This window comes from Ranitomeya variabilis, chromosome 8 (genome assembly GCF_051348905.1).
Source record: "Ranitomeya variabilis isolate aRanVar5 chromosome 8, aRanVar5.hap1, whole genome shotgun sequence".
In the NCBI taxonomy this organism is placed as follows: domain Eukaryota; kingdom Metazoa; phylum Chordata; class Amphibia; order Anura; family Dendrobatidae; genus Ranitomeya; species Ranitomeya variabilis.
In genome coordinates, this window is record NC_135239.1 from 11,508,500 (window position 1) to 11,522,670 (window position 14,171).

Here is a 14,171-nt window from a genome sequence, read left to right on the forward strand (position 1 = left end):
GACTGAGAAACACTGATAAGAAAGAAAGGGCAAACTTACCAAATTTTCAAGTCAAGCATTTGGGAGAGGAAACCACTTGGTGCCCCTCAAACAATTTTTGACAGTAGCCACATCCCTTTACACGGAAGCCATATCCCTTCCCCTCCACTCCCTGCCTCCCCACGCCTCCATCCCTGCCTCTGCATGCCTCGCTCCCTGACTCTCCATGCTTTGCTCCCTGCCTCTGCATGCCTCGCTCCCTGACTCTCCATGCCTCGTTCCCTACCTCTCCATGCTTTGCTCCCTGCCTCTCCATGCTTTGCTCCCTGCCTCTGCATGCCTCGCTCCATGCCTCTCTACGCCTCGCTCCCTGCCTCTGCATGCCTCGCTCCCTACCTCTCCATGCTTTGCTCCCTGCCTCTGCATGCCTCGCTCCCTACCTCTCCATGCTTTGCTCCTTGCCTCTCCGTGCCTCACTCCATGCCTCTCTATGCCTCGCTCCCTGCCTCTCCATGTTTTGCTCCCTGCCTCTGCATGCCTTGCTCCCTACCTCTCCATGCTTTGTTCCCTGCTTCTCCATGCCTCGCTCCATGCCTCTCTATGCCTCGCTCCCTGCGTCTGCATGCCTCGCTCCTTACCTCTCCATGCTTTATTCCCTGCCTCTGCATGCCTCGCTCCCCGACTCTCCACGCCTCGTTCCCTAGCTCTGCATGCCTCGTTCCCTGCCTCTCCATGCCTCGCTCCATGCCTCTCTAAGCCTCGTTCCCTGTCTCGCCAAGCTTTGCTCCCTTCCTCTGCATGCCTCGCTCCCTGACTCTCCACGCCTCATTCCCTGCCTCTGCATGTCTCGTTCCCTGCCTCTCCATGCCTCACTCCATGCCTCTCTAAGCCTCGTTCCCTGTCTCTCCAAACTTTGCTCCCTTCCTCTGCATGCCTCGCTCCCTGACTCTCCGCGCCTCATTCCCTGCCTCTGCATGTCTCGTTCCATGCCTCTCCATGCCTCGCTCCCTGCCTCTGCATGCCTCGCTCCCTACCTCTCCATGCTTTGCTCCCTGCCTCTGCATGCCTCGCTCCCTACCTCTCCATGCTTTGTTCCCTGCTTCTCCATGCCTCGCTCCATGCCTCTCTACGCCTCGCTCCCTGCGTCTGCATGCCTCGCTCCCTACCTCTCCATGCTTTGCTCCCTGCCTCTGCATGCCTCGCTCCCTACCTCTCCATGCCTCGTTCCCTGCCTCTGCATGCCTCGTTCCCTGCCTCTCCATGCCTCGCTCCATGCCTCTCTAAGCCTCGTTCCCTGTCTCGCCAAGCTTTGCTCCCTTCCTCTGCATGCCTCGCTCCCTGACTCTACACGCCTCATTCCCTGCCTCTGCATGCCTCGTTCCCTGCCTCTCCATGCCTCGCTCCATGCCTCTCTAAGCCTCGTTCCCTGTCTCTCCAAACTTTGCTCCCTTCCTCTGCATGCCTCGCTCCCTGACTCTCCACGCCTCATTCCCTGCCTCTGCATGTCTCGTTCCATGCCTCTCCATGCCTCGCTCCCTGCCTCTGCATGCCTCGCTCCCTACCTCTCCATGCTTTGCTCCCTGCCTCTGCATGCCTCGCTCTCTACCTCTCCCTGCTTTGCTCCTTGCCTCTCTGTGCCTCACTCCATGCCTCTCTATGCCTCGCTCCCTGCCTCTCCATGTTTTGCTCCCAGCCTCTGCATGCCTTGCTCCCTACCTCTCCATGCTTTGTTCCCTGCTTCTCCATGCCTCGCTCCATGCCTCTCTACGCCTCGCTCCCTGCGTCTGCATGCCTCGCCCCCTACCTCTCCATGCTTTGCTCCCTGCCTCTGCATGCCTCGCTCCCTACCTCTCCATGCTTTATTCCCTGCCTCTGCATGCCTCGCTCCCCGACTCTCCACGCCTCGTTCCCTGCCTCTGCATGCCTCGTTCCCTGCCTCTCCATGCCTCGCTCCATGCCTCTCTAAGCCTCGTTCCCTGTCTCTCCAAGCTTTGCTCCCTTCCTCTGCATGCCTCGCTCCCTGACTCTCCACGCCTCATTCCCTGCCTCTGCATGCCTCGTTCCCTGCCTCTCCATGCCTCGCTCCATGCCTCTCTAAGCCTCGTTCCCTGTCTCTCCAAGCTTTGCTCCCTTCCTCTGCATGCCTCGCTCCCTGACTCTCCACGCCTCATTCCCTGCCTCTGCATGTCTCGTTCCATGCCTCTCCATGCCTCGCTCCATGCCTCTCTACGCCTCGTTCCCTACCTCTCCATGCTTTGCTCCCTGCCTCTGCATGCCTCGCTCCCTACCTCGCCATGCTTTGCTCCTTGCCTCTCCGTGCCTCACTCCATGCCTCTCTATGCCTCGCTCCCTGCCTCTCCATGTTTTGCTCCCTGCCTCTGCATGCCTTGCTCCCTACCTCTCCATGCTTTGTTCCCTGCTTCTCCATGCCTCGCTCCATGCCTCTCTACGCCTCGTTCCCTGCCTCTCCATGCCTCGTTCCCTGCCTCTGCATGCCTCGTTCTCTGCCTCTCCATGCCTCGCTCCATGGCCTCTCTACGCCTCGTTCCCTGCCTCTCCATGCCTCGTTCCCTGCCTCTGCATGCCTCGTTCTCTGCCTCTCCATGCCTCGCTCCATGCCTCTCTACACCTCGTTCCCTGCCTCTCCATGCCTCGTTCCCTGCCTCTCCATGCCTCGCTCCATGCCTCTCTACACCTCGTTCCCTGCCTCTCCATGCCTCGTTCCCTGCCTCTCCATGCCTCGCTCCCTGCCTCTCCACGCCTCATTCCTTGCCTCTCCCCACCTTGCTCCCTGATTCTCCACGCTTCACTCACTGCATCTCCACGTCTCGCTCCCATCTCCCCAGATGAAGAAATCCACAGATTAAAGTTCTGACATATCACAATAACATGGCCAAAGTTGTACAAACGTAAAGTTTTTTTAACTCTTGAATTTGCAAACGTTATCACCTTCATTGTTACATATTATTAGGGTTTGTTAATATTTAGGTTCTGTTTTATTTTTTTAGTTGCTTTTTTGTTTGTTTTTGCTTTTATCTCTGACTTTCACGTTTACAAGAAGGTGAAATGACTTATTAGAATAGTAACAAATCTGAGTCCATTCGGGGAGCTCCGTATCCTCACTTGTTAAACGATCAGCTCTTAGAATGCATATCCTGGGGTCCAGTACTGATACGGACCATCTGGTACCGTGACACCAGGGCATGTAGTTAATGGATGGATACTGGAACTTTTTGTATTCATAGTTTATTAGCAAACAGCCCACAGCTTCACGTAGTCTCGAAATTCAGACAAAAGGGACTCAATATTCCATCCAATGTTCAAGGATATCCTGTGCCTTATCCCCGGGGGGAGGCCCAGTTATGACTGCCCCATTGAAATTGCACTTGCCAGGGGCTCTGGCTTCTAGGCCTAAGGCGAAACTCTCCAATCCTGTCCACACTGACGATCCGCTAGAGCTGCTTTTTCATGAACAATAAAGAATTCGGTATTCTGTGGGGACACAGGGGGTCAGTTCAGACCGGTAACCTTGGCTGTAAAGTTTCTTAACTCTTCAATTTCCAAACTGCATCGCCCACAGTTTCAGACATCATTAGGTTTAATACTATTTTGGATCTGTTTTTTCTTATTGTAGTTTTTCATTTTAACTATGACCTTCACTTTTATATTAAGGTTAAACTACTTCATTATGTAAAACAAGTATCATTTATAGTTGTTCTAAGGATACATGACAATTCTGTAACAGGAAATCTCCGACAAGTAGTGTGGCCAGCGCCATTGTGCACCATGACGTGACTATTTTACAGCTGGGTAGAGATGAGCGAACCCAAACTTAAAAGTGCGGGGTTCGTACCGGACGGTTTGTGTCCGGTGCTAAATGCCAAACATGAACTTCTCTGTTGTATAGAGACTTTTTCTCCAGATCAAAAGTTCAGGACTAAAGTTTGGGTTGGGTACCAGAACCCGAACTTCCAAGGTCCGCTCATCCCTAGAGCTGGGATGTGAATGTCATTCTGTGCTCTCTCATAGGCCAGTGGGATCTATTGGTCTCCCCCAGATTCCAGAACCCCGGCACTCACTATAATCTTCCCCAGTGTAGGTCACAATATATGACATTTGGTACATAGAGGTGTTATCAATCATTGTAAAGTAGGAGGAGGAGGTGAGCTGTGACATCACCTATTGTGAATGGTGGATCCTGTGTGATCTACTGTATATAGAGGTGTTATCAGTCATTGTACAGGAGGAGGAGGTGAGCTGTGACATCACCTATTGTGATTGGTGGATCCTGTGTTATCTACTGTATATAGAGGTGTTATCAGTCATTGTACAGGAGGAGGAGGTGAGCTGTGATATCACCTATTGTGAATGGTGGATCCTGTGTTATCTATTGTATATAGAGGTGTTATCAGTCATTGTACAGGAGGAGGTGAGCTGTGACATCACCTATTGTGAATGGTGGATCCTGTGTTATCTACTGTATATAGAGGTGTTATCAGTCATTGTACAGGAGGAGGAGGTGAGCTGTGACATCATCTATTGTGATTGGTGGATCCTGTGTTATCTACTGTATATAGAGGTGTTATCAGTCATTGTACAGGAGGAGGAGGTGAGCTGTGATATCACCTATTGTGAATGGTGGATCCTGTGTTATCTACTGTATATAGAGATGTTATCAGTCATTGTTCAGGAGGAGGAGGAGGTGAGCTGTGACATTTCCTGGTGAATGATGGACTCATTAGCCGTCACTTATCTTGCCTGTGATGATAATGAAATCCATGGTAAGACATGATTTCTACTGAACAAGAAATTCCAGTTTATTATGAGACTTAGTGGACGGAGTGAAAACGGCAATATTTCATCATTTTTCACAATATACAGTACCTAATAATTAGGAAAATAAAAATTTTTAAAAAATAAAAATATATTGAACATCAAAACTTATTTTTTCACATGAATTAATGTACAACTTATCAATCTCTAATTAACCAATTAATCTAATTGACACGGATTCCTACGGCCCTCGTATGTTCATGGTTCGGGGGAAGCTACATTGACGACATCTTTGATGAGCAGGACATTTCTAGTGTCATTGTGCCATTGATGTCCTTTTATTCCTTCCTCTGGCAGAACGGCATCGGAGGCTTCTGCTATAACAACTACTTGATTCAAGAAGACGTAGGAGCGAACCAACTGCTGATCACCAAATCCACAGACCTAAATGACTGCGAGCAGCGGGAGCGGATGGTCGTCGGGGACGCTTACTTCCACTCTTGTCCCAGCTGTAGGCAGGTAGGATCGGGGTGGTTTCATTTCTCATGTATTTTTCCTACTTTTGTTATTTTTTTTAATGATATTTGTGTTTTCACCTTTTTCCTCGAGAGAAACAAAAATTCCCGAGCGGCAGCTACCTATAATTATAAGGTGAAGGGTACGGAGATGGGCGGCCGATTACTGGAGGCGGAGGTGCGAGAAGTCCACCAGTTCACGCCATTTAAAGAAATCGAGGGCTCCTTGGTGTTTGAAGCGAGGTATGGTCTGTAGTCTGTTACATTCTGGTAATGATGGTCCCCAGATCTGCTGCTTTTGGGGGACATAGGAGATGCTTTTCACCCCAAAATGTAGGGTAAGACAGCCTGCCATTCTAGTGTCATCTAGCCAGCTTGTTCTGGCTGCTGTGACCCCCAATGATCAGCGGTGGTCACTGGTCAAAGCAGCGTTTGGACCTTCATGGAGGTCACTAAGAGCGTTACCCTCTAAGCAAACTGGGTGCCCATTATGGTGCTGGGTTATTCTAGGTAGGACAGAAGGGCCTGATGTTGCTCTACCCCGAGACCCCAACATTACAGATCAGGGGGTACATACTATTCTGCAACCTGTGTTGCCGCACACAGGTCTTACTATTAAGGAGGCCCATTTCCACCTTTTAATCAAGTGATATTGGGCATTATGAGGCGCTATTGGACTGCAAAGGACCCATACATTGTCCTGGCTCCGGGGGCTCTTCTGTCGGTGTCAACCCCTGGTGCAGATAATGTATGGAGGGTGTCCCTGCATAGAAAAGGGATACCAAATAATGGAGCAGATGGGACAACCCAGGCAAAATATTGTGCCGGATCCTGGTCCAGTGGCCTCGTCAGTAGTCCATCACTGCAAACCTTCTCCTACCTGCCAGCAATCCCATCACCTCAGTGTCTCAGCTGATTAGAAGGCACAGCGCGACGTCATGCCAGACATGATATCAGAGGAGACAGAGGTAGGAGGAGGTTCTCAGGACTCTGATCCGGTGGCCATGAGCCACCAACGGGTCCTGCAGATCTCTTGTACTTCTCTCTAGTGCCTACAGTGACCAGAAGTGGCCGAGATTATGGAAGCACGTCCCGTCGTCCACCTGTGCCCATTGACATTCGGAATACCCCTTTAATACTAAGCATTTTGCCGAACATGAATCAATAGTAAATGAGTTAAGCAGCTTCGAGACCAACCACAACGTATAAATTCAAGCAAAAAACATCCAAGTGCCCGTATTTTAGTGTAACCCAGTTTAACAAAATCTAAGCTTAATTCTGCGTGAAGCTCTATGCATAAATCCTGCCCCAGATCGCGGCAAAGAATAAGGCGCACACCTATATTTAAATGTAAAATACAAGGTCTGCAACAAAGAATCCAATCCACCACTGTGCAGCCGAGGAGCTTGTTTTATTCAAGGTGTACAAATTCCCATATAATACCGCACATGATTCATATCATTGTTACCGTTCGCAGGCAGAGACTTGTGTTACAAGCAGTTCAAGAGCAGATTCATTCGACCCCGGAGAATAATGACTATATTACCAAAGAGTCGCTGCGCTATCACTTTGAGAGAAAACTGATTCAAACTCCTATTCACTTGTTAAGAACAAAAAGCCCAGAGATCCAGGTACGTGACTGCCGGGAGATTGTGACGCTGCGTTGTGTCCCCATCTACTATGCATTATAGAAAGCCATTTCCTCCATATAAAATAGATATAATTGGCGCCCGTGTAAAGCGTCCTGGCAGCTTGTCTGGGTTCTCAGATGTGACATAATAAAATAATACCGCCATCTAATTACATCAAGGTAATGATTGACTCTGACAAAAATATTAATACATGGTTTTACGAGTCATCGGGGCAAATGCTGAGACCTCCACCATTAATAATTTCCATCTCCATCGAAAAGGGTCGATGGTCTCGCATTTCCATCCAGGTATTAGGTTATTACTTTGTTACTGTGCAGCACTATTATATGGGCACTATGTTTGTTGCATTGCTTCTGGCATTTAATCTTATATCATTATTATTATTATTTATTATTATTATAGTGCCATTTATTCCATGTGAAAAGGTGTATACTTAATACATAATATTATTTGGAAGTATTATGAAAAGTACAACTGAGCTAATTATTTTCCTCCTTTTTTAAGACCAATCTGATCGTTGATGATACAAATAAAGTAGCACAAATAATAAAACTGCGCACAAATATAAGGTATCAGAACGTAGACAAGTCTCCCGGCAAATAAATCAGGAATAGATCCTGCAAACCAAGACAAAGAACCACATAAAAAATTTTTTATAATCTTTTGTTAATTAAATATAAAAAAAGGAACATATCTAAAAAAAGTGTCAACAACTCAGCAGAGGGGGGATGTACTGTATAAACAGGGCAAAGAAATAAATGCAAATAAGGTGAGAACGTCATAACGTGCCGTATGCAAGAATCATTTATTAGGATACAGGAAAGATATATATCTGGGTACCGTGTTAGCCAGTGGATAGACAAGTATTTAGAATTGAGAGTCCTCAGTGGTTGATACCTGTTAATGGCGAACTGAGAAGATGGTAACAAATTGCAGCTTCCGAGACTACACAGGTCTCTTCATCAGGCAAAGACTAAAAGAAATTCTGAAGAATCACATATTTATATACAACACAGCACAGAGTGAAATAAGGCAATAGATAAGACAGGTGGCGTGAAGCAGAATTATCATTATGTGAGAGGGATAGACATAGATATTGGAACAGTTCATAGATAAGAAAGTCTTAATGTTTTATGGTCCTCTGATTGGGGTCTGGTTCTATGTTGTGATGACCCCAGAAGGTCTGAGGAGCAAATTCCTTAATTGATGTAAAAAGACACTAATCCATGTGACACATTCATTCCTGCACTGAGAGTGTCAAAGGTCCTCATGAGTTTATACTCCCAGACTCTTCTGTCTTTCTGAGATTTGAAATTACCTTTTCATTTAGGCCACATTGACCCAAAGTCTGCAAGGTGTTGCTGCTCCATCACAAGTGAATACGACCCTGAGGACGCGCTGACTAAAACTAGCGAGTCGCAAGAACTCCAAGTGCGTCAGAATGTTTGCTCCCAGCTTGTCGCGGACCCTCGGGTCACATACACTTGTGTTACACCGCGGTGTAGCAACGACATCTTAAGACTTTGCTCACCTAAATTATCACTAGGATGACAGCCGTCTCCCCCAATAATCCTTCTGCTCTTTACACGTGTTTCTGGGGGTAATAAGAGAAGTAACTGATATTATCTATGACGACTATTCAACACTGTAACAAGTTTCCCTTCTCCCTCGCAGATTAATGAACTTCTGCACCATCTAGTGCAGCACGACGTAGGACCTTTATCTAAGGCGTCGCCAGAGAAGTTTGTGGAGTTGGTGAAACTATTGCGATTGTCAAACTATGAAAACCTTGTGAACTTTTGGAAACAGTTTTCAGGAAGGACTCATTACAGGTAACGAAGAATGTTTGTCTCCGTGGGGTAAAATGGATGGGAAATCTGCCATCATTCGCGAGATGAATGTCTGCGTTGTTCTATTGACCGTTAAGACTCGGAGATCACACTTGGGTCGGATCGTCTATTTTGACCTGGAGAAATTTTCCTTTTTGTGATGCTACGTAGAAAAGAAGATCTTCTATCCCATAAAGATATCCTATGGGACCATGGGTAGTGGAGCCACAATTTAGTTTCGCCCCAACTTTTTCCTGGGCAAATCCCAAGTCTCCATTGACAATGCAGCGCAGACTAGAGCTGATCCAAAGGTGCCATTGCAGCACCCCAGAGTCCTGGTTGTTGCAGTACTGTGGCTCCGCCACTATGGGGAGCTATGGTACGTCTGATTGCACTAAGGAGTTTCTCTGACCAGGTACATTCTCACCACACTTCACACTCCGGCCACCAGGGTGGGTGGTCCTATCTAGTAGGCCACTCCTCACAACTCTGGTAAAACTGGGGGTTGGACAGGAAGACGGGGAGAAGTAGCTGGGAAGAGCTAGTGAGAGGACCTGTCAGGGATGGGGATCCTGGCAGACTCCTCAGAGCAGAACTAACCAGCAAACAACGGGAATACAGACAAGGAGAATACCAGCAGGGGTTTTGTTGAAAGAAGCAGCACCTTGCTGAGGCGCAAACAATCGGTGGCCGGAACGCCGAGCAAGTAAGAGACTTTAAGTACATTGCAAACCACGGCAGGACAGCTAATTACAGGTTGGCTGTCTCACTTAACACCTAAGCAGACAACGGAGGCAGCTGTGGGAGAGGGGCGACTCTAGAGTCCCGGAAGAACTCCAGGCCTACCCCGTCATACGGGCGCGTCCTACCATATCACCTGGAGGACGGAGAACGAACAGTAGAGACAGAAAGAAACAGTTGTGAGGACTATCCCGGGAGCTCAGCAGGGAAGAACTACAACACACAGCGCTAGAAGGTAGATACTGATTCCCACCTGTGAGGAGAACTCCTGATGTGTCGTTGGACCGGCCGGTCTCTGAAAACCCAGTTAACAGCGCTCTGGACTGAGGTCTCCAACATCTTCAGTAAAGAGGTAAAGAGACTGCAAACTGGTGTCCTCGTTATTTACCGCGACCTGCACCGTTACCACACCACTTATTGCACCGGACGTCCCCCATTGACAGACAGGGCCACGGACCGGGTCTAGCCACCGTGACAACCCCAGGACTGAGACCTAGAGGCCCGGCTCCGGGTACCCCTCGGCCCTGCGGCGGTGTGGGGGCGCTCCAACTTGGCGTCACGAACAGGATTTACTTAAGCCTGAAGAATCAGGTCATGTGTGCCTTGGAACTGTGAGTTATTGTGCTTGGACTGTACTTTATTAAAAAAGACTGTGCTGTGCCATTTGCCGCCAAAAATTCGCCATTGCCGCGCGCGGAGGGAGGAGCCTTAGCTACGTGGGCGGGATCAGCCAAAAGAAGCGCGGAACGGAAAGCGCGGTGAGGCGCCAATCCCGGAAGAGGAACTCCAACCTCCAGCAGGTTAGTGGGAGGAAGGGACGGCCATGTCCGAGTCGGGAGGAGAGGAGGTGGCGGTCGCAGCCGCGGACGCAGGGGCAGCTCCGGTCCCCGCAGCGGGCGAAGCCGCGGCCCTAATACCACCACTGACTGCCGCAGAACCCGCTGCCCCCATCAGCCAGTCGGACACTGCCGCTAATGCAAAAGCCATAATGCCCTTCTCCATGCCCTACCTGCCCGGAGCGGCCTGGCTCCCACGATACTCTGGGGAGGCGCATACGTTCACTGACTTTAAAGAAGGGCTCTGCAGCCTGCTCGAGTTCTATCCCCTAACCGAGCCCCAGAAGGTCCATATGATAACCGGCCAACTCTTTGGGGCGGCTCTGAGGGAATCGAAATCCTGGCCCGCTGAGGATAAAGGAACTGCACAACAGATTTTTGCCAAGCTTAAAGCCACCTTTGACACTCGCACTGCTACAGAGATTAAACTGACTTTTTATGGATGCAAACAAAAGTCACAGGATAGCTTGCGGGACTATGCCCTTAATCTCCAGGAAGCGATGCGGGCCATTAAGCAGAGTGACCCCGGCAGCATGCAGGATGAAGATAAAATCCTGAAGGAGCGGTTCATTGAGGGGCTCCTGTGCAGTCACCAGCGGGGCCAATTGCACTTTCTGGCCATGCAAAATCCAGACTTGACTTTTGTGCAGTTTAAAGATAAAGCTATCCAGGCATTGCAGGAGCGACAGCCCAGCCGCGCAGTACCACCCAGGCGCCCCGCTCTCACATACCACCAGGAGGTGGCATCGGATACCCCAGTTGCCGCGGAGGCCGACGCCCAGAGCTTCGAGGACGACTCCCCTGCAGGACTTCGTCTCCAGATGCAAGAGCTAACCAAGAGCGTTGCTGCCCTGGCCCGGACGGTGCAGTCCCTACAGGAGGCCCCCAAAGAGAAGATCCAGTTGGCTTCCAGCCCGGAGGATGTCCCTTGGATGCGACAGAGGAGGACTCCGCCGACCAGGAGCCGGCCCGACGATCGCTTCCACCAGGATGGACGACCCATCTGCCGCCGCTGTCACCAGGTGGGCCATCTTGCAAGGTACTGTCCTTTAAACGAGCAACCCCTGGGGCAAAGGGCCAACCCCCAGGAGTAGGACGGTCAGGCCCGCAGCATTGGAGAACCAAGTATATTGGAGGACGACCAGTTCTCCCTGTAGTGATTGATGGAATCCCCTTGAATGCTTTGCTGGACACCGGGTCTCAGGTGACGACTATACCTTACGTGCTCTACAAACGGTATTGGGAGGACGCTGATATTACTCGTGGCCCTGATGATGATTTCACCATAATCGCCAGTAATGGTCAGCCATTGCCACAAGTGGGGTATAAGGAGGTCACCATCAAAGTGGGGCGGGTGGAATTGAAAGCCCAAGGGATTGTGATTGTAGATATTGATCGTCGAGAATGTAATCCCATGATGACTCTTGGTACTAATGTTATAGAAAATTGTCTTGCAGAAGTGATTGTTTTGTTGCAACAGGTGGCAGAAAACGCTGGCCACAGTGAGCAACGTGCCCTGCAGAAGGAAATCAGAGCTCTGATGCAGAGACAGCAGGTAGAGCTGACTGGTGGTGAGATTGGTCGTGTCACTGTAAGTGATTCAAACCCCATCGCGATACCTCCCAAGAGTGAAATGTTAATATGGTGTCGAGCAGCCATAGGCCTCAGGGGTAAGGACTACCAGGCCTTGGTAGAACCTGTATATTCAGACAATAGGCCTACTGTTCTGACAGCCCGGGGGGTGGTAGACGTCCGACAGGGGAGAGTGCCTGTACGTGTCCTCAATTGTGGGGAGGAAGAGGTCCACCTAACCAAGTATACTACGCTCGCCAAACTGTTCACTGTCAATAATAGTGTAATACAGACACCTGAACCCTTGGGCCCGTCAAACGTGGCGGAGAACAAAGGTTCTGCAGAGCACTCGAAAGATTGGTGTCGGGAATTGCATGTGGGCACTGACTCTACCCCATCTCATCAAATACAGGGGGCTTACAGGGTGGTACACGAGTACGAACAGGTATTCAGCAAACACCTCTCAGATTTTGGGCAGGTGAAAGGGATCCAACATCACATCCCCACGGGAGATCATCGACCCATAAAAGAGAGATATCGCCCTGTACCCCCAGCTCATTACCAGTGTGCCAAGGACATGTTGCGGGAAATGAAGGAGGCTGGGGTGGTGAGAGACAGCTGTAGCCCCTGGGCGGCTCCGTTAGTCCTTGTTAAAAAGAAAGATGGTACAATGAGGATGTGTGTTGATTACAGACAGTTGAATCGCATTACACATAAGGACGCATACCCACTGCCCAGGATAGAGGAGTCTCTGGCTGCTTTAAAATCTGCTAACTATTTCTCTACCTTAGATCTCACCAGTGGGTACTGGCAGGTTCCTGTGGCGGAGGCGGACAAGGAAAAGACGGCCTTCACGACGCCAATGGGCCTCTGTGAGTTCAACTACATGCCCTTCGGATTGTGCAATGCTCCCGGAACGTTCCAGAGGATGATGGAGAGCTGCCTGGGACACCTGAACTTTGAAACCGTGCTGCTATATCTGGATGACGTCATAGTCTTCTCTAAAACCTACGAAGACCATCTGAAGCACCTGGCCGAGGTGTTTGAAGCCTTGTCCAAATTCGGCCTAAAAGTGAAACCGTCCAAGTGTCATCTGCTGAAACCTAAAGTGCAGTACCTGGGCCATGTGGTGAGCGCTGAAGGAGTGGCCCCAGACCCCGACAAGGTCACAGTGATCCAGGACTGGCCAAAGCCTAGTGACCTCCACGAAGTCCGGCAGTTCCTCGGGTTGGTAGGTTACTACCGGAGATTCATTAAGGATTTCACCAAGAAGGCCGCACCCTTGCAAAATCTGCTGGTGGGCCAACCAAAGAAGACCAAGGGGAGGAAAACCCCCTTTGATTGGAACGAAGAGCTGGAGGAATCCTTCACCTGCTTGAAGTCGGCGCTGACGGGGGAAGAGGTACTGGCTTACCCCGAATACGACCAACCGTTTGTGCTGTACACAGATGCCAGTAATGTGGGACTAGGAGCCGTGCTGTCTCAGGTCCAGAACGGCAAGGAAAGAGTGATCGCTTACGCCAGCAGGAAACTCCGTCCCACAGAAAGGAACCCTGACAACTACAGTTCCTTCAAACTGGAATTCCTTGCCCTTGTCTGGGCAGTGACGGAGAGGTTTAAGCACTACCTGGCTTCCGCGAAATTCACCGTCTTCACGGACAACAATCCGCTAACGCATCTGGATACCGCCAAACTCGGGGCCTTGGAACAGCGGTGGATGGCCCGGCTGTCCAACTATGATTTCACCATCAAATATCGGGCAGGGCACCAGAATGCCAATGCCGATGCTTTGTCCCGAATGCCCAATTTACCAGAAGTGGGAGAAGACCCGGAGGCACTTGAAGAGGTGGAGCTGCCTGCCTTCCATCGCCCCAAAGCCACTCAGAGCTCTCACCATGTGAAGAACAGGCACAAGAACCAACCGGATGACACGCTGAATCCCCTGCCCCACCACGGATGGGCAGAAACCCAGGATAGTGACCCCGCGGTCCGTCAGGTGAAGGAGCTCTTGACGCAGGCTGGGTTGCACCCTGGCCCAGATGATCCACAAGAAACCCAACAGCTGTGGAAGGGAAGAAGCAAGCTGTTTATCCATGATGGCAAGCTGTGCAGGAGGAGCATCGACCCACGTACTCATGAATTGGTGTGGCAGATAGTGGTGCCAAGGCGAGATGCGCCCATGGTTCTGGGAGCCTACCATGATGGAGCCGGACACTTCGGATGGAAGAAGCTGGAGAAGCTACTCCGAGGGAGGTTCTATTGGATTGGCATGAA

At 50.1% G+C, this 14,171-nt stretch overlaps 1 protein-coding gene across 2 annotated transcripts in view; it reads left to right on the plus strand.

Moving 5' to 3' along the window:
- Positions 1 to 14,171, plus strand: part of LOC143788284 (vitellogenin-1-like) — a 112,326-nt gene that overhangs the window by 25,370 nt on the left and 72,785 nt on the right. Inside the window, exons 5-8 of one of the 2 annotated variants that reach the window (XM_077277825.1) lie at positions 5,110 to 5,271; positions 5,362 to 5,510; positions 6,745 to 6,898; positions 8,594 to 8,751. In XM_077277825.1, the coding sequence (XP_077133940.1) occupies positions 5,110 to 5,271; positions 5,362 to 5,510; positions 6,745 to 6,898; positions 8,594 to 8,751 (623 nt within the window). The remainder of the gene's footprint in view (positions 1 to 5,109; positions 5,272 to 5,361; positions 5,511 to 6,744; positions 6,899 to 8,593; positions 8,752 to 14,171) is intronic. The other variant, XM_077277826.1, reaches the window with a different exon arrangement.